This window comes from Haliaeetus albicilla, chromosome 3 (genome assembly GCF_947461875.1).
Source record: "Haliaeetus albicilla chromosome 3, bHalAlb1.1, whole genome shotgun sequence".
In the NCBI taxonomy this organism is placed as follows: domain Eukaryota; kingdom Metazoa; phylum Chordata; class Aves; order Accipitriformes; family Accipitridae; genus Haliaeetus; species Haliaeetus albicilla.
The window spans coordinates 18,618,043-18,645,751 of record NC_091485.1 but is presented as its reverse complement, the minus strand read 5'-3'; the positions used below and the strand labels follow the sequence as shown (position 1 = coordinate 18,645,751).

The window sequence follows — 27,709 nt, the reverse complement described above, 5'->3', positions numbered from 1 at the left end:
ATTGAGAAGCTTGATGCACCCGTATAGGTAGTGTCGGAAACTTTTTATGCAGACTCTGGACATTGGTGTGTGAGTGAAATTATTTGTTGCTGATTTTATTAGCCAGCAGGCATGGCATTTGGGTCTTGAACATGGTGGTCTAGTTGGTTGTTTCTTAGTGGGAGCTTCTCTGAAGTCTCCCTTGATAATTTGAAAGAGATACTGAGTCCTTGAAATGACTGAGTACTGTAAGCCAGTCAAGCCCCATTCTGTAATTGGGTACTAGAATGGGAATGTGATTTGGGACTTAGGGGCAGGAATGTGAAATGAGTAATCTGCCTAGTCTGCCAGCTTGTGGCTCAAGTTCTTCACTCCAAAAATATACATAGCCAGCAGCCTGGTAAGTACCTTAGACCTGAGAGTTAGTAGGGCTGAGGTATTCTTTCCACCTCTGTGGCTCTGACCCCATCTTAGTGCCAGGTTTCCTCTTCCTGACCTGTAGCTTCCCATTTTTTCCCGGGTCTATTTATACCCCTATGCCTCCCAGTCTTCTCTGTCCTGTTTGCAGTCATGTTCCTTGGCTCCATGTTCCTGCTGTTGGCTGGAACCTGCTGCCACTCTGCCATTGACTCGTCAATTTTTCCCCTCAAAAGGCTTTAACTCACAACCAAAATAGCTTTCTCCTGCTTCCTGTAGTGATTGAAAAATCACTTCGATGCCTGATGTACTTATCAGAAATCTAGGTAGGTGTGACTGACAGCAGAGAACAAATATCTTGGAAAGACAAGTGTGTGGTAGCCAGTATTTCAGTGGACCCTTTTACTGTGCAGCAATAGAGCAGGTATTTCTTTAACCATTTTAAGATGATGAAAAGATTTCAGTTTTAAATGAATGCTCACAGATTTGAGCTTGGTGTATTCGAGAAATGATAAAGTTAAAATTGTGCTGAATTCTTACCAGTCTTATCTGTCTTTTCAGATTGTTGTTTCCAATACTTTGTGTGATTTAATGACTCTTCCTTCTTTATCTCTTTAACAGAGCTATGATATATAAACCTGAGGTAGAAAAACACATAATCCCAGAAAACAGCTTATTGAGAAACATTGTATTTGATGAAGAATTTCAAGGGGAGCAGCTTGTGACAGAAGGTAAGCCTGTGACTTCTTAAAAGAAAAATGTAATACTTTTTTTCGGGTGGAAAAATATGCTTTTAGGCTTGAACCCTAGTTATTTTTCCACTATTTCTTTTTTGATAAATGTAGAAGCAAAATTCCCAATTTGGATGGAACTTGCTTTCTTTCATTCAATGCCTGTCTATTTAAACACTTTACTGTACTTTTCTCCTAGCAAAATGAAACTTGGAGAGTATTTGTCTCACTAACAATTGAGACAGATTCAGTTTGTTGCACACAGAATATATCTTATACCTGAAAATTGAGAGGCAGATAGCTTTGCTGACATTAAAATATGTATTTCCCTTCCCAAATTAAATAACTTCTTTTTCTTTTTTGTACTTCTGCTTGTGTTAACAAGGTATTTGTTAAAAAAATGCAGTATATTGTAAAGGTGTCCTTAAAAAAAAACAAACCCGAAACAAAAAAAAAACCCAAACCACAAAAACCCATCGCCCTGCCCCAAACCATCAAAAAACCAAACCAACCCACCCCCCACCACAACTGTTCAATCCTGTAAGTGTCATGAACAAGCTTACTATTTCTGCACTATTTCAAACCTATTTCTTGAACTAGTTGTATTCACATATGGAAAGATTTTACTGTTGCAAGGCTACTACAACTGAATAAATGTTGTAGTCTGATTCTTTACCTATTGATGGTATCTTGTCTTTACTTGGAAAAGTAAAGATTGTTGATCATTCATCTTGGATGAGGTGAAATCCTAGTGAAGATAAGATACTTGGGTTCTTGAGTATGCTCTGAATTTGCTAAGCCAGTGTTAGAGCCTAGGCATCCTTGATTATCTCTTACTGCCTTATTAATAGAGTTTTGCTAATGATAGTTTAACTTTTTTTTTCTTTCTGTAGAAAACAAGGCTTACCTCTTGCATCCTAATGTTTTTCACTCTCTTTTTGAGAGTGCACTTTCCTGAATTTGTGAAATATAGCTTATTGTTCCCTGTTTGGTCACGATTGTTTTATTTACTCAAATACTTTGCTGGAACTAATAGTAGTACCTAAAATTAAGAAATAGGATTTTTTTTTTTCTTTTCTGTAAGATGCTCTTTTAGGTGAGAAGTTATTTTTTTCAACATCTAAATACTTTTTTACTTTTTGGCCTTTTAAATGAAATACTGTTAAAAAGATGATGCTGAAAAAATGCTCAAAGAATAGAATGCCTTGGCTATAAGGATTGCTTTTCATGTAAAGCTGGATCCCTGTTTTGGTCTCCATTCCTTATTGCCTTAATCCACAGAGGTATCTGAAAAACCTACTAAGAAATGACATACGAAGGTTAGTGTTTGAAACAGTAAGGTGTCAGTTTTTCACCACTCTACTCACTTGATGCATCAGTGTGGTATGGTCCAGGGTCAGCAGCTGGAGGGATCCATGTTGTTGTTCCCAGTAACGAGTCTTCATTCTCATCAGCCAGAGAAGGGAACAGGATAAGGCCATTGGCACTGTTTTGTGTTTGTGTTAGTGTTTGAGTGTTTCTCTCTGGGTTGGTCTGTGTGGCTGGCTCTGTGTGTGTTCGTGTGTGGGTGGGTGTTTACTTGGAACACATGCTCAACTTTGCTGCTGGTTGGACCGGTGGCAGCATTGTCTCTAAAGGCTATCAGATTCAGCTACTCTCTAATGCTAATGTGGTTTACCGCACTAACCGAACATTGTTTACATACTGATCTAATATATTGCTAGTTGCTAAAGTATGCTTCAATTACTAATTGAACAGAGACAGTGTTTATTGATATTTAACATCTAGCAACTATTTATTCTAAAGCAGTCTGAAAAGTTTTGTGACTTCTGTACTTGGGTCATCAAAATGCATATAGTTTGCAATGTGTACTAGCATCTTGTCTGTATATGGATGTATTGTTAAAGAGGAGGGAAGGAATTCTGATCAAGTATTCTTTGCAAAATCCTCTTGTGCATTTCTAGGTATCACTATGTACTTGACTATATTTTACAGGATCCCATAATTGAAAAGTAACTTATCTCAAGGTGAATCTCTTCTGGTGAAGCCATAGGAATATATGAGTCTTATTTGTCAGGGTAAAAAAAGTAAACCTTAACTTTAATTTGGCATAGAATCAGATTAGTATATACCATTTGTATCAAGGTGGAAAATATATATCTTTTATAATTAAAAAGTTAAAATTGGTGTGTATTTAGATTTATGTTACATCTCATGTTAATGTTGATTTATGCCTGATAACTGAATTTGTAGTAAGTAATTTTTTGAATGATCCAGGATATCTTAGCAAACAGATTATTAACTAGGTCTATATCCCAAATCTCTGTTGTGTAATTTCTGAGTGTTATAGATTTGTTCTTATTAGAATTGCTCTATTGCTCTCATTTTTAGTATGTGATATCCCACGGGGGACAAATGATATCCATCTTTTTTATGCAAATATGCGTAAGGTTATCCTTTCTGTGGTTGGATATTCCACTTTGGATCGGGATGGATTTCAGCAGTCTCCTGGACGTCATTTGGAATCAGACAGGTAATATAACTATAAGGGTAACTGTCAAATAACACCTAGCTGAAGTGCATCTCCTTTCACTGAAGATTTTAATGTCAGTGAAGAAAACTGAGTTACTTTACAAGTGAAAGAGCTGGCTCCATAATGAGAAAGGCTCTAATGAATATCTAGGTGGCTCTTGCAATTTTTCTCTATATAGACTGTTTAAACTGTTATGTTAACTTTTAAACTAGTCACTCAGCTGACACCATTCACTTCATCTGCAACTTCCTGTTCTTCATTTGAAGAGATGTGTTGGTTCCCCCCCCTCCCCCCCATAGGCACTTCCAAAGTGCATTAGTTGTTGTAGTCCTAATAGGACTATAACCACTTAATTCCTTGTAATGAATTTTTGATGTCTGGGATGGAAGTAGAGATTCAATACAAAGACTTAGTGGCCTTTTCCTTGTCCAGCCCCTATGCCAGCCTTTCAATGTGGTGTGTACTGTACTCATGAAAAGAATGATCAGTGCTGAGGCTACCCCCACCTCCGTCACTCCCTCAAATGAAGTGGTCCGTTACTGGGAGGATTTCTTTGGAGGACTGGCAGAGACCTAGTCTTTGAAATGGACCTGTCACTTTTGTTTATAGACAGGTTGCTGTAGCATTTGGAGCCCTGTAAAGGGAAAGAAATGTCTAAATCCTATACAAGTCCTACTTACTAAGATAGTGTAGCATAAAAAGAAAATAAAGATGGGTTAACTTTAACACTATAAGGAATATATTTGCATAGGTTGTTTCTTGAATCTTCATGTTTTTTCTTCTCAAGATCCTGTTACACAGGTGACAAAAGGGTCCTTCCTAGTCTTGTTGTGTTTAACATTTACATATGTAGATGTTGTCTTGGAATTTCTTGTACCTGTTGAACTCCGGATGCTGAACACTGTGTGACACTTGACAGATTTGTTGGCTAGCAAGGTGTTTGTCGGGTGTAGTGGGATTGCAAAGCTAGAGGTTGGAAACAAATATCTGCAGCAGCAAATAGGATGTTTCTCTTATTTGGTGGTTGTCATTTGTTTGTTTTTTCCATTTGATAGCCTTAGCAGTTCTTCTAGATTTGAATTTATTCCCTGGCTAAGCATTATGAGGATCTTCATTTTCTGAATAAACTGTAATTCTTAGAAGAGACCTGAGTGTGTTAACTACTAATCTGACTGTTAGTAAATTCTGTGTCAAGGAATTATGTGAATCAATTGCCTTCCTAGTTTAATTGCTGTCTTAAGGGATGAATTCTCACAGGTATTAGTTCAGCTGTCCTGAACTGAATCAGGGTTCTCAGAAGCATTGAAAGTAGAAGTAGAAATAATAGGAAGAAGAGCTGTAGGTTTGCACAATGTTGTATGGAGCAAAAGTTATCTGTTTTTTTCTCGAATTGTTGATTTCTGCTTTTATTTTGGTATTTAAAATCAAACTTGTTTTGAGTTAGCTTTTAACTTAAGAAAATACTCTGAATCCTAAAATAACAGCTTCTTAGCTTTCATACCTGAGCTTACCTGCTCTGTATTTTGCAAGCAAAGGTGTGAAATGCTAGGCCATGAAGGTGATGAAGGGATTGGAGCATCTGTCTTGCAAGGAGAGACTAAGAGCTGGGTTTGTTTAGTGTCGAGCAGAGAAGGCTTGACGTGGGTGGAGGATCTTATCGATGTGTATAAATACTTGATAGCGAAGTAAAGAAGACGACGACAGAGTCTTCCCAGTGGTGTCCAATGACAGGACAAGAGGCAATGGACACAAACTGAAATGCAAAAAACTCAATTTAAACATGAGGAAAAAAAACTTTTTCCTGGTGAGGGTGGTCAGACACTGGAACAGGTTGCCCAGAGAGATTGTGAAGTCTTAATCTGTGAAGAAAGTCGGACCCTGTCTGGACAATGCCCTGAGAACCCTGCTGTAGTTGACCCTGCTTTGAGCAGGGGTGTTTGACTAGGTGATCTCCAGAGGCCCCTACTGATCTCCAGCAGTCTTTGAAACACAGGTTGCATTGCCCGATTTCTCTCTGCAGTACCTTCTTAATCTGAATAAAATATGTATAGAGAAAGCATTTTACTTTATTATCACCTGAAGATAATTGTTTATTTTAGTACCTTCCATTCTGAACGGTAGCTTCCCCTTCTAAATATTCTGTGAAAAAGCTGTGACATGATATAGCTGCTGAATTAACTTTTTCTTAATGGAGAATTGAATTAAATTGAAGGCCCATGTAAAGAACATTGTATTTCAATACTAAATTTTGAGAAATACTAGGAGTAGGCTATTATAAGTACTCATAAGTTATTTTTATTACTACTTCTGCATAATGCAATCTTATTTTCAGATTTGAGAACTCTGTCAGACATATTAATGCAACTTTGGATGTTCTTCCTGTTAAAGGACCGCAGGGTCCTCCATTATGTGTAAAAACTGATGATCTGGTTCAGAATAAATCAGATGCTCAACGGACTTGGGCTGTAAAACCTGAGTACTTGACTTTGACACCTCCTTCTATTAGTAAGTATTTTTTAAAGTTAATAAAATAACCATTCTAGTATTAAAATAACTGTACTGCATACTATGTTTGTAATTATTTTGTGTTTGTAAATGTGGCTTGGCCAATAACCTTGCTGCAGTAGCTTTGCATCTAAACAGTAAACTTGGTTTGAACACAGTTTTGGTTAAAGTGTCAGAGGTAGTGTGCTCAGTGTGTGTATACATATAATAGGCACTGCATACCTGTGAAGATTTTAAAGCATTGTGAAGGTAAAAATAGGGCAGAAAATGCTTTATCTTAATTGGTGCATATCTGAATCTTGGGCTCTTCTGTGAATTTTTGTACTTGTTAGCTTTTTATAGCTTTATCTTGTATTACAGGTGGAACAGCAGACACTGGGCATGTACAGATTGTCAACAGTTCTAATAGGATGTTGACATTTGAGCTTTCCTGGCCAGCTCACTGCCTTACTGTAACCCCCCAACATGGAGTTATTGAACCAGAGTAAGTTTCTTTTCATTTTCTTTATGTGGGGAAGTGTGGTGAGATTTTGGAGGAATTTATTTTTAGTTAGTTTAGGAATTTTAGTTTTTAGGAATTTATTGTAGTTTGTTCAGTTAGTTTAGTTTGTCAGCTAACATGCAAATCTACCTTTTGTATTTTAGGACCTTATGCTTTTATAGTTCTGTATAGAGGGAATGTTCTTCTGTCACCGAGAAAGTTATCTGGACGTCAGGAATTTTCTGTGCCTGGAAATACTATTATTGCATAATTTTCCAGGAGCTGGATGGTCAACAAAGCCTAAGTTTTAAAAATCTCCTTTCACAATAGTTTTTTGTTTAAAAATGATCTGTGTGTTTAAAAAAAAAAAAAAGACTTCTTCCTCCCTCCCGCCCTGCCCCCAATCAACCAACCAACCCAACCCCAAAATAACAGTTCCTATAGAATGCTTCTCTTCTGAGGACTTAACTGTTTTCTTTTGCAAATGTGCTGATACTCATCAGAGCTTGATTGTGGGGTTTTTTTGTGTGTTCTGCCAGAACTGGTTTTTGCCACTCAACCTTTGCCTTAATATCTGTAGATATGAAATGAATGGCAAGCCAGTGTCAGATCACCTATGTCTTAATTAGCAGTATTTTGGAACAGTAGTCATAATATCACCGCTTGTGTGTATGAGACTTCTCACGGACATCAGCAGTGTCTTTCACAATAAAATGCTTCAAAGTTCTGACCACTTCTCACTTCTAAATTTATGGGGTTTTTAAGGTCAGTTCAGAAAGGCTTTTAAGACCCTGTTATTAAACTATTCTGATATTAAAAAAAAAAAAAAGTCTCGAGTTCCACAAAAATAGGTTTCGCTTTCTGAGTTTTATTTAAGTAGTTGCTTTAACTTTGCAGATGTTTGCCCAAAGCAGATACTTCAATTTCAGTTCTGCATCACTGTGCAAGATGTGATACATTTAAACACGTAATTCCATATTCACGTAGATGTAAATTCCTGGATATATTGTTGGGGAACTCTCATCACTAGTGAGAACAAAATAAAGAGGGTTCTCTGGAAGGGCTAGGATATCTGCCACTCCTTGCAGATTCAATCTGTGCTGAGAACAGCAGTTTCAAAACGAGATAATAATGAACAACTTTCCAGTAGCTGTGAAAGTAAGGACATCTTGAGTGTCTCATACCCTAGACTCAGGACTGTCTGTGGAATGATTTCTTAAAAAGAGGGAATTGAAGGCTACCTGAAAGCAACTTTCTTGCACTGCATAATTCTAAAATGTGTTCCCTTCACTGGAAAAGAATGAGTTGAAGCCTCACATGTTGGGTCCAGGTAAGTAGTCTGGATCAAAGAACAGAGGCCTGCAAGTAAGAAATGGACCCGTGGCAAGAGCTGACTTAAGCACAGCTTGCTGTGCTTGCCTGGTTTTCTACTTTCCATGACCATTGCCTTGCAGTGCCAAGAGCAGTCATCCTGTCAGGACAGGAGCCAGCTAGAATCTTTTATACTGTGCACTGCAATGGCTGGAGCTGACAGAATTCTTGAACTGATTTAGGCCAGGAAAGGAGAAGGGTCTGATTTCTCAGTGATGGTGAAAGAAGGTCCTAAGATCAAAGACTGACTCTGCCATGCTAGAGCAAGCAGACCACCCCCTGTTTCACCTTGACTAAACCCCTTAAGTTCCACGGAATGAGCTAAAGGCAACTTCAAACCTGCCTGAATGTGGAGTAATAAAGTCCTGCGTCCCTACTGAATTCGGTAGCATTCCAAGAGATTTTCTTTGGAGGCCAACTGAAACTAGCCTCTGGCATGTAGCTGTGCCTCAGTGTTGGGAGTATTGGTGAAGTGCTGTGAAAGGAATTGTACTTTTGGAGCAGGGACTGTTGGAATCTCCAAAGGCTGCAAGAGCCGCCTTTTGGAAAGTATTTCTTCTGTAGGCTCTGCTCCTTTCCATAGCAATGAAAGTACTGAGAGGTAGTGTCTTTAGGTTGAGTATGACTCTTCTGACTGAAAGACACGTGGTTTGTGACCCCATGCAAGTTGGATTTCCATGAGAATTTTGCAGTAAATGTCAAAGACAAGCTGGTAGGAGCAAAGACAGTGGAATGGTTTGTGATGACAGGTAGTGTTTGTACTTAGTAAATCATATTCTCACGTATGCAGCTTGTACCTGAGAGAACTGTGAGTGAAAAGATTCTGAAAACTACTGAGATTCAAAACCCCCCACAATCCTTTAGGGAAGTATCAGTATCCTGATGTAATATTTTAAGGCTGTTAACATCTGTTCATTGAAGTTTGTAGAGATGGTCATATTGTGACAATGATTATGGAACTGACTTTCCTATAGGGACTGATCTTGCTCCTACACTAAACTTTTCAAATGTGAAGTGCTGTGCTAATGACATTTTAAGCTAATTCTTCAGGTGTAGCTTGAGTGCTGCTAACATACAATCAATGACCTTTACTTCAGCGATTTTATACTTGTTTTTTAAATAATTCATTGCTTAATTTCTACCCTTTTTTATTTAAATGTCTCTAGTATAGAATATGGAACAATGTAAATCAGAATTTATGTTCTCACTGGTCAAATTACTGTGTGTTGCCATAACTGCTTCAAGTGAATTTAGACTCTTTAGTGTCCCCTACTCTAAATAACTATAGCAGGCATTGATTACATTGAAGGGCTTTTCTTTTTTCTAAGATCAGTTCTGCATGGGAAGGAGGAAAGCAAGCTGCTTCTCTAAAACTAGTATTAGTTTAAAAGATTCTTGAAGTGCAATTTGTGCAGTATACTTTGAATAGTACAATTCCATTGTTGACTAGTATTGAAGCTTGTTTTTCTGAAACATGTAGTTATATGTCTGCTTTACATGGCCTGACTGGTTGTCTATGTTAACAGTAGATAAGACTTACTCTTTCCCTATGACCCCTTATACAACCATCAACGACAAGTTTATAAAGTGTGTTAATGTTAAGTTTCTGACTACTAAAGCTTGAAAATATATTGGATATCTGAATACCTTCAATTTAAATCTAGATCACCTTCACTGACTTGCTATCTTAAAAGTGCATCCTTTTTTGATGGGGGCTAGTGTTGTAGATACTCATTCTAATATGAGGATCATGCTAATATTTTTTTTCTTTTATTAGGAGCAGTACACTAATTCTGGTGAGTCCTAATCCATCACTTGCCACAAAACCTTCATTAATTCCTTGGAGTGGCCTAATCTATATCCATTGTGATAATGGACAAAAGGTACGTGGCTTACTTGAGATGGCAACTGTTTATTTTACTTAGCTGGATAAGGTGTAGTAACATTGCTAAAAGCTTTTAGGTATGAGACAGCAGTTCTTTCAACTTTTCATTATTCTCTCTAATTTGTAAATTTCTCTTGTAGGGGGAGGGGGGGAAGAAGAGAATAAATGTTGTTAAGATGCTGTTTTGCAAACTGAGATTCTTAGTTTATTCATCTCTAAGTGTTCATATCATAGTATTTCTTTAAACTGAATTGCCAACAAAATTGCATCTGTATACCCACCACTGCCTTATGCATAATTTTCTAGAAGAGCTAAATGCATGTATGTACACATGTGTATATAAAAGTAGTCTATAGAATATTTAAAAATAAAAGAAGTTAAAGGAGGTTACTGGACAAGTCACCATAGCTCCTTTTGAGCTCCCTTAAGATAAACTTAACCTTCTGGCCAACAAGTCTGTGATAAAGAATGTCTAGAACAGGTTCTTGTTCTTTATGCATTTTAATCCAAGACTTTTCCCTGATTAAATTGTGGCATACGAATGTAAAAGCAGAAAGACCCTTGGTAATCTCCCCCAAAGAAATAGACACCTGTTTTGGGTTTTTCTTTTAATTATTACAGCCAGTATGTATTTTGGGTTAATTGTAACAATGCATGGAGAGAGAAATAAAAGACACTGAAAGGATAAAATGGCACATCTACTTTCCTCCTTGATGGAGGAAGGTGAGGTATTATACAGAATTGGAAACTGCCTTAAAACCCAAACAAGCAGGGAAGTTGTTGAAAAGAGTGAGTTGAGAAGGAGGTGGAGACTGTGCACATATTTAACTATGTTATGTTCTACAATACGAGAAAAGGATTTAAGAGAAGAAACCCACTAGGACAAAACTAGAGAATGTAGCAAAAACAATCAAACTGTAGGAGATCTGGTAGTTGATAATGCTTTTGCCATTTCTTTGCTACCTATCCAGTTAAGCAAAAAGTATGCTAAGATCTTACTAGCATTAACTGAAGCTTTTAGGAGTGCTAATTATGTAGCGCAAATGAACACAAAGGTCGTTCTGTGTGACGCAGCCCTCTTCTCGTTCTCTGCAAGCAGAGAATATTGTAGTTGTTGTCAGTTAAATTTAACTAGTTTAAATTATTATGTGTATTGAATTAAAACATCTAGATAGCAAATTTTCAGTAGATTTTCCTGTTCTAGATTAAACTTGTCCTAAAATCTTTAAAATTTGTTAACTGAAATTAGAGAAGACCTGGTGACTTAAGGTACGACACTCTTTCTCTGAGGGAATGTAAAGCAGAACAACGTGAGCTCTTACAACTCAAGGAAATAGAGCTAAATAGTTTGACTTGTTGATATATCAGTGTTCACTATGTAAATTTTTTTTTTTCCCTCAAAATTGTGCAAAAGTTTATTAAAGTGAAAATTCAAGGGGCAGTCGCACAGAGTGTATCTGGAGCAGACTTTCCATCTAGAAGACGTGATATATTTAGTCCACAGTCTGAAAGTCCTACTGTTCATGTGGCAAAGCCTCTCCCAGTGCTCCCGCTAACAAAAATGGAAATAAAGAACAGAACCATTGTTTTTCCTAAAACAAGACCTGGCCAAAGCTCAGGTAATATTGCTTGCTTAGTAAACGCAACATCTGTAGTATCTCATGTTCAGTGGTTTTGTTTACTGTATTGCATGATTGGGAACTTAAATGCCTTGACTTTGTTTTTGTTCTTTTAGTCTGATAAGTGTGATTGACCAGCTCCTGTCCTCTGACTTTAGTTTGAAATGTTACTCATTGTCATGGAACTCTTTTCAGAAGTTCCTTTTTTTTTTTGTCCTTTTTTGGTCCTTTTTCCTGTCTTTTTTTCTTCTCCTTATGCAGTACAGTCACACTTTTCCCCACAGATAGAATTGCATACAGACAGGTACATTGCCAATTTTTTTAAGCAACTACGATGAATGCAACCATGCTGTGCTTGGGCAAAGAGGGCACTATGAGGTTACTGCTTTTTGTTGAAGCTGTTTTGGGTCAATGGCCTTTTGCAGTAGACCCGTTCTCCTCCTCTGTCTGTGTGTCCCTAAGATGTGAGATAAATCTGCCTGCATGTAGCAGAGAAATAAATGTTCTTCCTTAAGACGATAGGAATGTCAGCTATAAGTCTGGCTATCCTTGTCTTGTATTTAATGATCGCGGAGGATACTGTTGATAATGGAGTCTCAAATCCTCAGTCTGTATTTGTAGTTCCAGTAATGCTTAAAATTCTCCAAATTACTGTGTGAAACTGTCATTCTGTTTATCTAGATACCAGATTTTTTTGGTAGTGCTTAGTTTTCTAGGTAAAGAGGATTTTTTTTTTTAAATGGTTCACTGACACTACATTTTTATTTAACAGACTTTAGAACTTTCAAGGCTTAATTTATCAATTATATCTGGGGTTTTTTTGCTACACTTATGAAAGAGGAGTATAATATGATACTCCTTTCCTATCTTTATAAATGTCCCATGTAATACATATGCAGCTAAACTTCCTGAAGTGCTACTCTAGACTGAGATGAACTTAATGTCCTGTTGATTCTTGGCAAGAGGCACATTTCAAGGCGTGAAATACGCTTACTGATACTGTCAAAGTTGGGATTTTCTGATAATGTCAGTGAGTTATTCTTTCTGCAAGTCAAGCATAACCTTTTTATTGAGTTTTTGTATATATACGCTTTATATATATATATGTGTATGCTGAGTAACAAATCCATACTAGGATGAGAACAGATTTTATTTGATGCAGCTTTATTTGATTGGTCCCAAACTAGAATGTTGTTAGTGTTTTTTTCCTGAACAGGCAAATAATACCCAACTCCCTCCCAGGATATCTTGTGGGGTTTTTGTATTTTTTTTGTACATTGGTATGTGAAGGTATCTGCCAAAAATGTGAATGCAATAAACTGAGACTGTTGGAGGTGACTTAGATCTCTCTGCTATTTGTCATGTTCTGCATTTATAAGAAGCTGACTTCCTACTACCAGCAAAACATTCAAGTAATAGCCCATGATATGCTTCACGTTCTTTTAGAGGATTATCTATTATTGCTTTAGGGTTATTGAGGGTGAGATTTAGGTCTCACTTTGTTTCTTGTAAGCATCTTCAATATGATTCTTCACTAGAAGACTTGACTTCCAAATTTCTTTTGTGTAAGCTTTGAAGAATTTTATGACAGTGTGCTTTGAGTCTGCTCTTGGAGTTGGCGTGGTGAGAACTGTTGCCATTAAACTTCTGTGTGTCTTGAAACACAGTTTCTGTTTAAACTCTTTCTGCTAAAGAGACTTGAACACTCAAACAAAGACTTTTAATATACTAGTCTGAAACTTCTCTTCTAGAGAATTACCTGGAAATGGAGAATAAAGGGGATGAAAACGTGAAGTGGCATTTGTCATCTTTTGCACCACCCTATGTTAAAGTGAGTGAATGCTTGCATTGGTAGTTTTGTGCAAATCTATGTGGTTTTTTTCTTTCTCTCTTCTTGCTGCTCTTTCTCCCTCCAGCCTCTCAAGAAAGAATATATATTTGAGCATGGACTCAGTTACAAAGTTTCTTTTTGCCTCTGTCCATGTCAGGGAAATGTTTTACTCCTTTTTTTCATCTCTAATGTGCTCCCTGACTGTGAATCAGTCAGCGCTCTGTGGGACAATTTCTGGCTTATAGAGTTTGCTTGTGCTCATCCAGTGTCATCATCCAGATTGCATTAAGTAGTCAAGCATACATGAAAGATGTGTGTCCCTTTTGTCTCCAGAATGCTAGACTTGCCTTATTTCGAGACTTGTGCTGCTGGAATTATGCTGTACATGGTACCCCTGTAGGTAATGTAAGTTAGGTCAAGGATACTTGAATTACCCTGCTGTCGCCTGTGCAATTACTGTAGCTGTACCATTGATATTAGTGAATGCTTCCCTATTTTTTGATAGTCTGTAATGCTGTGATGATCACTTTGATTTTATGCTAGAATTATTGTGGTCTGTTGTTGCGAAATGATGAAAAATGGTTATGTAGTACTCTTAGCTGTAGCCCAGAAGAGTGAATATGCTGTGTTCCAGCCAGTGCACCCACCTCTAAACTGGAAGCCAGTAGTCATGGTGACTGCATAAATGTTGTAGTAGTTGTAGTTATTCATTTGCTTTTAGGGAGTCAATATTATTTCTTCACTTGAAAGCAGCTTGATGGGGTGTATTTTCTTCAGTCCTTTGCAAGGGTGGTGTGTGTGGGGATATATTGTGTGGGTTGTTTTGTTTTTTTGGTTTTTTTGTTTGTTTGTTTTTTTCCCCACCTTCTGAATCTGACTCATAACTTTATTTGCAGGATGTAGATGGAACTGGTTGTGTTTATAGGGTTACTTACTCCGCTTTCAGATGTTCCCGTGTTTCTGGTACTCTTGAAGCTTATGGAGAAGAGAAGGTAAACTGACATTTATAAATATTTCAACCATATTAGTGTATGTCAGTTGTAAAATAGGATCTTACATGAGAAATTCTCTGAAATAACAGTTGAATTTTTGAAGCTGGTGGTACTTTATCTGATAATGATAAAATGTTGACCTTTCAAAAATTGGGTTCTGTGGTGTATCAGGTAGTCAGTATGTACTTAGCACAGCTGTTACATCAGCTGAGTTGATTCTAAGAATTTATGCAATATGTGTATAGTTTGACTTTGATGTGGTGGTGTTTTTGTGTGTTTTTTTTTTTTTCCAAGAAATTATTCTAGAACAGAAAACTGTTTTTAAATGTTTTATAAAAATCCACAAGAAAATCACAAGTAATACTGGCTTCTTATGAAACTGGTGTGAGAACCAGTTTCCCTTTGTTAGAAGCAGTCTTGTCATACTTGTTCAAGAACAGTTGTCTGTTCCTAAAGTTAATTTCCTTTGACTTACAGTTTTATCTCCTGGCCAGTAGAGGGTTTCATAACCACAATTATAAAGCACATCTAAGGACATACTGAATGGGTTTCTGTGGGGCTTTTGTCCCTCACCTTGTCCCTCAATGCTACTTCAATTCTATCTGTTCATCTTCATGGATTATTATGACATTCCTTAATGACACGATGATGATGCAGTTTGTAATCTATTTACAGGACATAAAAAAACCCTTTCTCCTGTCCAGTTTCATAGTTATTTCATAATAGTGAAAACCATTATTTGAATTTAAACAATTGTCTTTGCCTTAGCCATACTAGTTCAGGCCTATTTGAATAACATTTACATTATTGGCATGTCAGGCTGTTGGCTGGAGCTGATAAGGTACAGTGCTATCATGATTTGCTGGTTTTTGCAGTGGATATGATAATATTCAGCTAATTAGATACAGTTGTAGTGATCTATTCTAATCTGCTGCTCCCTTTCTCTTTCTTCCCCCAACCTCAACTCTTAAAACAATGCAAGTTTACTCTTGAATTAACCTGGTACAGCACTATGTGGAGACAAGCCTTTGTTACACAGGTGGCCTTTAAGGATGATCAAATGCATAGCCTGCAAGTCGTTTTAAATTTCAGGCCGCCTTGTAATTGTAGCACAGTGTGCTTACAGACTTGGAGCTGAAGGAGTACAGTTGTTCACAGCTTAGCTGACAGATGAAGGAAGGTAGTGCTGTCTTTCAGCTGCATGTATTTCCCCTCCTGGTCCCCTTCTCCCCCATTTTACTAATAGAAATAATTGTGCAAGCACTTGCTGACTTTGCTTAAAGTAGATGAGCCGAACTGAAATTTTGTTCGAGATTGCTTGCACAACCTATTTCATCAGAACTTTTTCTCTTGTGGGCAAAGGACAAGCTGTATTGTTTTCTGCAAGATCACCTATGTGTGGAATGTATGTTTGTAGTGTGTAAAGTTTGTGCTGGCTTAACTGTAACTTTTTGTAGGTAAAACTGTGAAGATGTATAGATTATTCTAATAAGCTTCTGCAAAATTTTTCTCTTGTTTTTGTAGGTTGCTGTAATCTTTTTGCCTAGAGATAAAGGGGATTACTCCCAGTTCTGGGACCTTGAGTGTCACCCAGTTGAAAAACCTAGTTGGAAACACAAATTAAGATTTCAGCTTTCTGGAGCAGTGAGTATATAAATGCTATAAACACTGTCCTGAGCACAAAGTTTTGATAACAGCTTAATTTTACTATACAGTACTCTCTCATATGCACTGGCATATGCTGGAAAAAAAAAAACCCCTGCTGATACTTTTGCTGGTTTTCTTATGTTACAAAAGTACCTTTTTCATCTTGTTTATGTGATAATATGTTATTTTTTGCCATTTAAGATGTAAAATTTTATTTTGCTCAGAGAAAGAGACAAACTTGCCTTCTGTGGGAATTGTTTCTGTAGACACAAGATTTGTTTGTATCAGACACTAAGTGGATTGGTTTTGGTTTTGTAAATAGATGGCAAAGCAACTGACTTTTGCTATAATAGGTAACTTAATGCAACATTGGAATTTTAAAATATTCATATTGGAGGTATGGGTGTGTTTCTGGTAGAATCTGTTTGAGTATTTTATCAGAGTAATAGTGTAGGTGGGCGTGATTTTGAGATTTGTACACGGGAGCAATTGGATTTGAGTGCTCCTTCTGCTCCCCTGTTGTTCCTCAGCTCTAACTTTATGGTGAGGCTTGGAAGGAGGGATTTGGGAATTAGAACTGGTTTTCTGTGTTCTCCCTCCTTGCCTTGCTTTTAATTCCTAACTCACCATCCATACAAGAGGAGTCTACATAAGACAGAGAATCTATTACTATTAGGAAGAATTAATTCTAATGATTACTTAAATGAGCTGAATGTGAAGAGCTTTGTACGTTCAGTATTGCGTGATTGCTATATAAGCTTTGCTGTTCTCTCCAGAGAGTTTGACTTAATTTTTCTCAGAAGCCCAAATAAAGATTTGGGAACTTTCTTTAGAGTACCGAGCCTGTTTCAGTAGTAGGAACCTTACTTATCCTTCTTGCTGGCGTAGCTTACCTTTTATCTTATAGGGTCTTTGTTTTTCCCAGTTGTTAACTGTGTTGAAAGGGGGACTTATTAAAAACAAAAAGTTAAATAACTTCTAATTTTGGCATGAAGAATTGGACCTGTATAATGTTTCATTTGGGAGGGTTTTTTATTCAGCTTTCATCTAATTCTTGAACACAATTTTCCTTAAAATGAGGAGAACATCTTTTGTCATTTGTCTGTTTAAAGCTAGCTGAAATTGAGAGAAGATGCATTCTTTATCAGAAATCTAGAGTTTTGAAGAATTCTTTTCTTAAAAAGTGACTAGTTGTCAGAGTTGTGTAAATCTTTGAGCAGCACAAGTTGATATTAATGTTTTTGAACTACCGTGTCAGATTTGTTCTTGATTTTTTTCAAAGCTGTTAACGATTAGATCTTTTCAACATCTCTTTGTGCATATGGGAAAAATTTTGTAGAAAATACTTGAAATGTGTCATGATCATTTTGAAAAAGAGTTGGAAGTGAAATAGTTTATCAGCTAGGTAAGGAACTATACATCTGTTTGGAAGAGGGATCAACAGAGAACCCTTACTTAGATTGTTGCAGCTTTTTAATCAGATCCACTTTTAGTCAAGAAAAGTCAATTATCATCTGTTATGTCCTAGTGATCAAGACTTTAGACTGTGTTACTGCAACATTGAAAAGGACTCAGATCCTGCTGGGTTTGCTGAGGCAGAGGGCTACAGCTCTGTTTAATGTGACTTTTGATAGAATGAAGTGGGAAGACTGACTGTCATTCATAGTGACTGAGTGGTATTTATTTATAGCACCACTTCAAAAGAAATGAAAAATTTGGAAGAGCTCAGGAAAGAACTGAAAGAACAAGGTGAAGTTAGGAAAATCAGTGGTACTTACCACTTCCTTTTTTTTTTCCTGAAAAACTAATTAACTGTGACTTTGATTATGCTCTGCACGTGTTTGCAGTCCCTACCACTGGAAACCATAGTCAGGAGCTCAGAAAATCATGTCTCCAAAACTGATCCTAGAGGCAAAGGTAGGGGGATTCTACATCTGCTTTGCAACCCCAGCTTCTCGATACTGGCCAAACTCACTTTTTTTTCTTTTCCTAAGAAACATTTGTTAGGCTGCTATCAGGTATTGCTCTAAGATCCTTGAGCTAAGAATGGGTATCACCATTGTGCACAGAAGTCTTGGATGGGTATTTTGGTCTAATTGTTGGTCCCTTCTGGGTGAAACGGGGAACTAGCAAGAACTTGCCGGAAGGCTGAGGCAGTACCTGTGTTCTGATTGTTCCTTTAGCACATAGAAAGTTGAGGTCTTCATAAAGAACCTCTGGTGTTGTTTGAAGATACTACAAATGTTAAGTGTTGTACCATTCTTTAGTTCACATGGTTTATGTACTTCAGCTGTGTTAACTATGTAACTTTTTAATGTATCATTTTGCAGCAAATTGAGCTGAATTTACTTAACACAAAACATACTGCTAACTAAGAGTCCTGGTTTGATTATTATTATCAGCATTACAAAGCTTCATCTTCTTTGGGTGTCCCAGAAGTGAGAGGAAGAAAAATCTTTTTAAACTCTGTGAGCAAAATAATTTTAAAGCTAAACAAATTTCTGTGCTCCTGAGGTGGCTTTGGAACAACAGCACTCAGTTGTAACCATTGGACTGTGTTAACATACTGCTTTCATTTGAAACAGGAAAAGGCAGTATGGGCTATAATAAAGCATGCAGTACTTCAAGATGCCCTTATAAAGACTGGGGGAACTTCTGATTGTTTTCCATAATGTGCCTTATTCTCATGCAGTAAACTTGCTTTATTGATAAATTAGAATTTGAATGATAACACTGAAGCATGACACCCATCATTTTTCACTACATGGAAAATTAAAAGCTCTTGAAACAAGACACCTATACAAATCCTTTCTTTTCTTTATGTATTGGCTTCTACTGTGGTTCATGGGTTATTTGAAACTGAAAAATATTCTTTAAAATTAAGGTTATATTTTTTTTGGCTGCTGCTCTTTCTGACAGACTGATTAGCAGCTCTTTCAGTAGAAGAAATGAATGTCTGAAAGACATGTTTGTCATAGCAGCTCTGCTGAAGATGAATCTATTTTTTTAATCTTTTCTGCGTAAGGGAATCAACTGCTTGTCTAAAACATCAGCACTGTTTCAAAAATTGAGATAATGTTGTACGACCATAAGAGTAGGAGGTTCTTTTGGTTCTTTAACTTTGTTCAAGATGTTGTGACCCAAGGGACTTCAAACAGTATCTAGCTAGGTGTGTTAAACAATGCAGAATTTGAACTTGGCTATTTGACAAAGTATTCCCTTAGGGTGATCTGGTCTCCTTGTGTTAGAATACACTGAATAGGGGTCCTGATGATGGTAAATATTTTGGCCTAATTTCTGAATGTAACAATTACCATGTAATGCATTATCAGATTCTCTCTCTCTCTGGAGAGACCTTTCTTTGAGAAGGATGTGTTGTTCATAATACAAAATTACTACAAAGTTTTTTTTCTGTTCTGAGAATTCAAACTACAATGATGACTTACACCTTCCTTCTTTCTGAGCAGCTGTTTAGCCAACTTTGCTGTTCTTGAAGCATATGGGCAGAATATCTGCAGAGGAATTTTTTTTGTTTTGGCTTTTAGTAAAATCTTCATTGCTAGCAGCCTTCTCGAGATTCCACCTGCAGTGCTAGTTTGTTGTGAACTGGCTTGTAACAAATTAAGTATTCATAAGACACAGAAGCCTGTTAAAGTATTCGTCCTAAATCATTGCTTCTGTCTCAATGATCCAGACTCTACTGTTCCTGAAAGATTATACTTTTTATTTAAAGTCTTGGATTGGGTAAGGGAAATTACTTACATGTTTGAATACTTAAATACTTTTGAATGCAAAGTTTAAGGGCTTCTCTATTTTTGCCAATAGGGTAGTAAAACAGAAAACGAAACTTCCATTGTGAAAGGTTCTGCAAGTGCCCTCACAAAAACTGAGCTTCCAGTCATACCAGAAATGAAGGTTTACTCTGAAGCACGTACAAGTAAAGCAGGGTATGTATGGACAAAACTTGAAAGGAGAGAGTCTGCAACTGGGTAAAAGGCGGGGGGAAAAACCCAAACCAACCCGACAACCAAAACCTTTTTTACCATTAGGACAGCTGTGTGGTAGAACAGGCTGTGCAGAGAGGCTGTGCAGTCTCTGTCCTTCAAGGTTTTCGGGATCTGATGGGACAAAACCCTGAGCAGGCTGGTCTGACCTCACAGCTGACCCTGACTGGAGCAAGGGTTTGAATTAGAGACTTCCTGAGTCTCTTCTGACCTGAGTTATCCTATGATTCTACGTTAAAGAGTAAACAGCAGCAAAAAAACAGACTTGCCAAACCTCTTAATGGCTTTGTATTGCTTAATCTCCCATGCTTTTTCTTTTCGGTTGAGTTTCTAAGTTGCCTAACCGTGATTTGCTGTTGTAAATGGACTGGTATCAGCAGTAGAATCTTGTGTATGCTTTTTGTGTACTCCCCTTTTGGGCACTCCATAGAACTGTAAAGTCACTTCTGAGAAGACCACTGTACTGCATGTCTTAACCTTGCTGTTCTTCAGTCTTAAGTTAATTGCCAGTTCTTCTCCTATGGCATGATGTGAATATGGCAGGGGAGTAAAATGTTTTGTTTTGTTTAAACATGGCATCTCTGAGAAGAGTCTGGTTCTTTAGTAAAGCATATGGGGGAAAAATTCAGACTGTGAAAGTGCATGTAAGTAAATGTACATATATTTATGCCATGGTGATGCTTTCATTATTCTTTCTGGCTAACATGTAATGCCTGTAAGACTTACGGTGAGAGAGTTGATACTTTCAGGATCTTCCCATTTTTCCTGATTTAGTCTCAGAAAATACACCTGTTATCTTGAAGTATGCAATCAATATATCTAGACCATATAAGTAGGAAGTCTTAATATCTTAAATCCCTTTTTCAAATCAGGCAAAATGAGATAATTCGAGGGGTATATGCCCCAGAAGACCTGTACACTTTTCCTCCAACTAGAGTTGGGGAATCATGCACATTAAAGGTCAACTTGCGGAATAATTCCTTTACAACACACTTGGTAAGTTTGACAGACTTTATTTTAAATAGATTTTCCTAAGTCCTTCCAACAGTTCAACTGCACTGTTTTTTTTACTCTTGACAGAAGATTGCAATAGTACAAGTCTTAGTTTGTTAGTTTCAAAAGTCAGTATTATATCTGAAGAGTTTTGCTCTCCTGTAATTTTTCTTTCTTTAGTCTGAATCACTGACTGTATTTGTAATATATTTGCAACTGAAAAAAATAATAATTATAGTTTGCATAGATTTTTTTTATTATCCTGATTAACTTATTTTATTTTTAAACTTCATTAAAACATTGAGATGTGAATTTTTCTTACTATGCACAAATGTGAACATGCTTTATTTTTAAACCCTGGGTCTGTGTAAAGCTGTATTTGTAAGTGATCTGATTTATCTTAAGTGTGTCATAAATTGGATATGATAGGCTTAGATATAGTGCGCTTTTAAGCATTTTGTTTTAAATTGCAGCTGAAATTTGTAAGTCCCGGAGAGCCTTTCTACATCAAGCACTCAAAATACTCTCTAAGGTGGGTAATGCATATGCTAACATTCTCTCCCAACAAAAAAATTAAACAACTGATTCAGTAAGATAAATATCTTCTCAATATCTACAGTGCTAAAATGTAGATATAAATATTGAACATTCTGGCTGTCTAGTTAAAGGGGTTTGGTTGGGGGGGGGGGGGCGGTTTTGTGTTTTGGGGGTTTTTTTTGCTAAGCTGTACTGTGTAATCTTGGTTAGAAGCAGAATGAGCCCACACAGTTATTTCTGCATCTGCCAATTTCTTCCCTGCAAATTGTTTCTAACAGTGCTGTTGCTTTTAATACTAAGCCTAATGCTTCATTTAACCATTTGGCATGCTGTGCACAATCAAGTCATTCCTTCCATTTATACTTTCTGCACAACAGATGAAGCAAATTGCTTTCATCATGCTTCTAATTTGACAAACCTGCAGAGCTGCATCAAAGATTCTCTGCAAATACAAGATTTGAGCATCCAGTGGAATTGCCTGGTCATACCAAGTATTTCAGCATATTACCTGCATAAAAGGAATTTTCAAGTTGGTGGTAACAGTCCCTCAAAATAAACCCAGTCATCTTTGGAGTTCATTGCAACAAGTGTTTGACAGTCCTATTAGTCATCTCTTCAAGAAGTATAGCATCTCATGCGCTCATCTGTAACAGTGGGATTGTCAGGAAGACAGAAGTGAAACCATTTCATTAAAAGTCATACAGCATGTGTTCTCAGTGTTCAAACAGGTCCCGGTTTTAAAGACGGGGAAGCTAAGGGTGTACAGAACAGAAATTGTGAGCAAAATCGTAAATGGGACTATATACTCTGGCTCCAAATCTAGTTTGGGGTCTGCCAATGGTACTTGGTATTTATTATAAAGACAGGGCTGTGGTGGTGTTAGCCGCAGGTATTCAAAGTATTCTTAAGGCCACTTTTCAGTGCAAAGTGTTATAACTCCACTTAGGTAAGTGTTCCAGTGTTTCTATTTAACTGGCATCTTTTTATTAAATATGTCACATCAGATAGCACAAAAGGTTTGGTTTTTTTTTTAATGGAGGGGGTAACCAAGGTAAAATCTATCCAAATAAAGACCACTAGCTAGGTCTGTTTGAGGCTGTATAGCTACAGACAAAGGACAGGATGACTTGATTGTCCCCAGAAAAAAAAAAAAGATGAGTAACTTCACTGGAAGACACTTGGATATTTCAAAAATATTCTTGAGGAATGCTGTAAAAGCTATTTGGTATATTTTCTGTGAGAGATGATAAACTCCTGTTGCTTTCAGCCAAAGTAGACTTAAGTTTAAAATTCAGTCTACCATTTCTAAAGGTTATCAACTAAATATACTGCACTTTCCAATAATGTTCCACAGTGTTTTTTTCTAGTAAGTTTGGCTGTGATTTTTCCAGTTGTAAATATTGGCCTTTCCTAGCTTTTTTAAGATTCATTTGTCTGAAGTCAACATAGCTCTCTGAAGAAGTTCTCCCATTTAAGAGCATAAAGCACAGAAGAATTACTTGACTTGGATAGATGCATTTAAAGAAGTGTTAAAAGAACTTCTTTAAATGGCTTTTATTTGAGAACAGCATCAAGGAGGATTTCAAGAAAGCCAATGTTAACTATTTCCATCTGAACTAGGTTAACCGGACATCTTACAAAGTAGTGTTCAAAAGTAATTGGATAAGAAAAATGTTTGCAGGATCTTGTATCTTGGAATATTAGTCTGTAAATAAGAGTGTAAAAATAGAAAGTACCACCTACCTGTATTTTTGAATCAGAAAAGTGTCATGTAATAAACATGGTCTGTTGCATGCTCTTCATTTTGAGGGCCAAATTTGAAAGCAATCCTGTGTAATCAAGCTTTAAATCTGGATAGTGGAATTGCAAGTTTGTATTTGTATTTAATATCAAGAGTCTGACCTTTGGAAGTTGGTATAGTGGCTTGCCAGTTCTTGTTCAAATGGTTACGTCAGCACAAGTACCAATATGTAGCACTGTTGGTTCCTTCACCACAGTTTGCTCAGTTGAAAATAGTAATGGGCTTTACCCAAATACAGTATCTTGCAACCAAAACTGTAGCCAAAAAGAAAAAAGAACTTTAATAATCTTCAAGTATCTTAAAGTGCATGTTATGTTTTTTTATCCACAGAGATGTCATTTAGCTAATATTACAAGTCCTGCAAAGAATGGGTGGGAAGGAATTCTGTCTGGAATTCACATTCAAAAAAGGAGTTCCATTTGTTGACAGAGTAGAATTTTTTTTTTTTTTTTTTTACTGCAAAGAGACTGCCTTTAACAAGATGACTCTTAAGTGATGTAAACATGTGGATGAAATATTAAACATGTGACTTTTTAAAAATGTTTGGCTAAGTTCTGTTTCTGGAAGGACTACCAGGTTATGCCTTTGAAAACTAAGGCGTTTCTATTGTATTGCCTTCAGAAAACATCTGAAATAAGTTGATTACAGGGTAATATGTATTTCAGATATTACTGAAAGGTAAAACTGTTTTTTGCTTGACTAATTATTTTTGTTTCCAGTAGCCACCATTTTGGGTGTCGGGAAATCACTATTCATTGACAATAGATCTGGTTACTATGGCTTAGATGCAGCTGACCCATACTGTTCCTTTTAAACTTACCTATTGCTGCTGTGGTGTTTAGAGGACTACTGTATTAGTTTGTCTGTGAAGTATGCTTCAGACATACCTTACTTCTCAGAAATACCACTTGAAACTGATGCAACAATCTGTAAAGGCCATATAGTATTCATAGACTAGTTTTGTTGCCGGAATAGTGAAAAGTTTGAAGTAAAACGCTTTGTTAAGAGAAAAACAGTTAATTGCAGGGGAATTCTGGTTGTCCTGACACTATTCTTCTTAACTAGTTTTTGGCTACTGTACTTGAGAAAAATCCTCCAGGTTGCTTCATTTCTAAGAACATTTGTGCTATGTAGTAGCCCAAAGAGCTGTTGTAGCTGGAGTCTGAACTTTCCCAAGAAAATGAAAATCGCATCTTTCCCTTTAGATTAGGAAGCACGAGAATTCAACTGTGTTGAGCCTTATCCCAATTGTGAGAAATCAACTGACTGCTACAAAACAACCTCTAAGTAATGTCATAGAATCATAGAACAGTTTGGGTTGGAAGGGACCTGAAAGATCATCTAGTTCCACCCCCCCTGCCATGGGCAGGGACACCTTCTACTAGACCAGGTTGCTCCAAGCCCCATCCAACCTGGCCTTGAACACTTCCAGGGATGGGGCATCCACAGCCTCTCTGGGCAACCTGTCCCAGTGCCTCACCACCCTTACAGTGAAGAACTTCTTCCTTACATCTAATCTAAATCTACTTTCTTTCAGGTTAAAGCCATTACCTGTCATCCTATCACTACATGCCCTTGTAAAAAGTCCCTCCCCATCTTTCCTGTAGGCCCCCTTTAGGTACTGGAAGGCTGCTATCAGGTCTCCCCAGAGCCTTTTCTTCTCCAGACTGAACATCCCCAACTCTCTCAGCCTGTCTTCGTAGGGGAGGTGCTGACTAATTCTGCTTTTAGAGAAGAACGATAATGTGTATAGCACCAACCAAATGGACACCTGAATTTAGGGGTCAAATGGAATTGAATATAGGTGTCATATGCTAAGAAACTGTGCTCTGCCTTAGTATCACTGAGGTCATATAGTACCTATTCTGGAAATTAATATTTGACAGCCAGATGTGGCCATCTCTTTAAAAGAGCGATACATAACTTACTGATAAGTTTTTGACAGTATAAGTTTGAGTTTGGTTATATTGTTCTTTTTGAGTAAGTGTTAGGATATGTAAGGAAGCATAAATATATTATTTTGGAGATGATACAGACTTCTGCATCCCTCCTGACTTTCTACTGAATTTACTTTTATTTTTGTAAATTCTCAGGCAGCCAGGTTGTATGCAGCTTCAGACTTTATTCTTACTAAAACTTGTGTTTTCTAATATAATGCATCTGTTACAGATTAGTCGTACTGATGTTCTTAATTTATAAAATGGATAAAAAAATGGATCTTTTAAAAAATAAAGCTGAGTAAATATCTTTATACCATATATTATAGGTGGATAAAGAGACAGAGCATGCCAGGTTTATTATACAACACTTGGCAATCAAGTATGAGACGTGAAACCCTGTTCTGGCTGTACTTGTTTTCTGTATCGTTGATTGTAGTTCAGTACAACATAATTAGTGCTTTGTTTTTGTATTAACCCAATTAAAAAAATACAGTAGCATACCAGTCTTTATTCTGAAAGTCTGTACTCCTAAGTTACTTGATTGACCAGGATCTGTTTAAAAAAAAAAAAAGAGAGAAAAAAAATCAAAATACATTTGTTGGTGTGACTGTTTTAGCACTAAGGATGATACTAAACAAATGAGGCTGGAGTCAGTCTTATATGCAAGACCAATATTATGATTTCCAGTTGTAGGAGAAGGGTAAGAGCACAGACTGATCATGCTAGGTTGGATTAGTGTAGGGGAAAGGAATATGAAGAGGTAGGAAGAAAATAAGAAAAAGTAGGGAAAATAAGCACATTCCAGAGGATGTTGGATAATGCTAAATACTGTGAAGGGGAGGAAACAGAAGTTACAATAAAAGAAAATAAACCTGTCTTTTCTTTCTTTGTCTTACTAAGTGAGGCTGTTCATTTTTGCTTATTCCAATATATGCCTGTTACTGTTACCTGTCTGTTACTGTTACCTGTCTGTTAGAGCTGGGTATTTCCATTGGATGCCATGGAATCCAATAGGCTGCCACTCAGCATTTCCAGCTTGTTGCTCATGTAGCTTATATTTTTAAAATATTCACTCTAGGCTTTTGACAATTAAGACAGCCACACGTTACATCTGGTATGTTTTTATGCAATCTGAATAGAAGAGGAATTATATAACCTAAAAAGGTGTAATGTAAAATCATTAAAACACTGCTTGAGGATGGGCATATCGACTTGCAATGATTCAGCAAAATATTTTGTAATGTGGAGGCAATTAGAAGTAATTGAAATTATTTTACTAGCTTCAAACTGGTGGAATTTCAAAAATTATTGGAAATTTTAGTGTACTTGTCACATGACTTCTGAAGGGAAGAAATGTAGTAACTTTGGTCTAAATATAGTTTATGCACTATCAATATTATTGCAAAGAGGCAGGCCAAACTTATCTAGGTAAACTAGCAGCAATAAAGTATTGTAGCACTTTGTATGATCAGTAGGAAAGAATGACCTTTACAATCCAAGTCCCTCAGAAGAATAGTAGATAATCAAATCTATAAAAATAAACTTGATCATCCAGTGTATGTCCAATACACTATTGTGGTGAAAATCAAAACTAGACAAGAATGTCTCTATCTGATAGGATTTACTTGTTTATTAACAATGAGTCTGCACATAATTGCCTTTTTACAGATCCCATCATTACATCAATGTGCCAGTCCAGTTCAAGCCAAAGGCAGAAGGAAAATTTGAAGGTCTCTTCGTTGTGCTGACAACCAAATATGGCTCAGTTAATATTCGGCTATGTGGTAAAGCTATCGCAGAAAACTAGTCAGAACAGTTTTATAACTGTTTATGATAATTTATAACAGTTTATGCCATTTAAAATATTCAAAGATTTGCTACTACTTTTCCATACTAACATCCTACTTGTTTTGCCCTGTGATGCTGCTTTGATGGAAGGTCTTGTGTAAGATGAATTGTGGTGCTTGTTTTACAAATCTGTTTTCATAGTAAAAACACTGAGATATAACATTGTATGTTTTAAAGTTATCATGTTCTAATTTATGTTTCTGCACTTTTGTTGAAAAGGGAAGTTTTCTATTTTTGCATTTATTAGGCATAGCTAGATACTGATATATTTTAAGCATTGTAAATACAGAAATAAAATCTACGTGTTAACAGTTGATTCTACCTGATTTCTGTCTTTGGTTAGAGGATTCCTTGCTGTAGGTAAGAGGTCAAGCTGCCTACTCTTGGGCAATGCGAATTTGGGGGGTGGGATTTGGGGAGCAGGGGGAGGGATTGCAGTACAGAAGCTGACCTGTTAATATAATGTCTCCGTCTGCTAAAGCTGGGACCAGATCCATGATTTGACAATCAGCCCCTAACTTTTTACACAGTTCAGTGGCAGGTATAAGCATTGTTTTTTAACTCTAAGAATGTCAAACAGTGTAAATTAAACACG

At 36.9% G+C, this 27,709-nt stretch overlaps 1 protein-coding gene across 1 annotated transcript in view; it reads left to right on the top strand.

The window, feature by feature from the left end:
* CEP192 (centrosomal protein 192) overlaps positions 1-27,430 on the top strand; it is an 89,946-nt gene extending 62,516 nt beyond the window's left edge. The window contains exons 41-53 of the mRNA XM_069778580.1: positions 1,018-1,127; positions 3,519-3,660; positions 5,993-6,165; positions 6,526-6,649; positions 9,795-9,900; positions 11,317-11,521; positions 13,273-13,352; positions 14,249-14,344; positions 15,869-15,988; positions 19,817-19,938; positions 20,868-20,991; positions 21,462-21,520; positions 26,935-27,430. Coding sequence (XP_069634681.1) covers positions 1,018-1,127; positions 3,519-3,660; positions 5,993-6,165; positions 6,526-6,649; positions 9,795-9,900; positions 11,317-11,521; positions 13,273-13,352; positions 14,249-14,344; positions 15,869-15,988; positions 19,817-19,938; positions 20,868-20,991; positions 21,462-21,520; positions 26,935-27,073 — 1,600 coding nt within the window. The 3' untranslated portion in view covers positions 27,074-27,430. The remainder of the gene's footprint in view (positions 1-1,017; positions 1,128-3,518; positions 3,661-5,992; positions 6,166-6,525; positions 6,650-9,794; positions 9,901-11,316; positions 11,522-13,272; positions 13,353-14,248; positions 14,345-15,868; positions 15,989-19,816; positions 19,939-20,867; positions 20,992-21,461; positions 21,521-26,934) is intronic.
* The last annotated feature ends 279 nt before the right edge of the window (positions 27,431-27,709 follow it).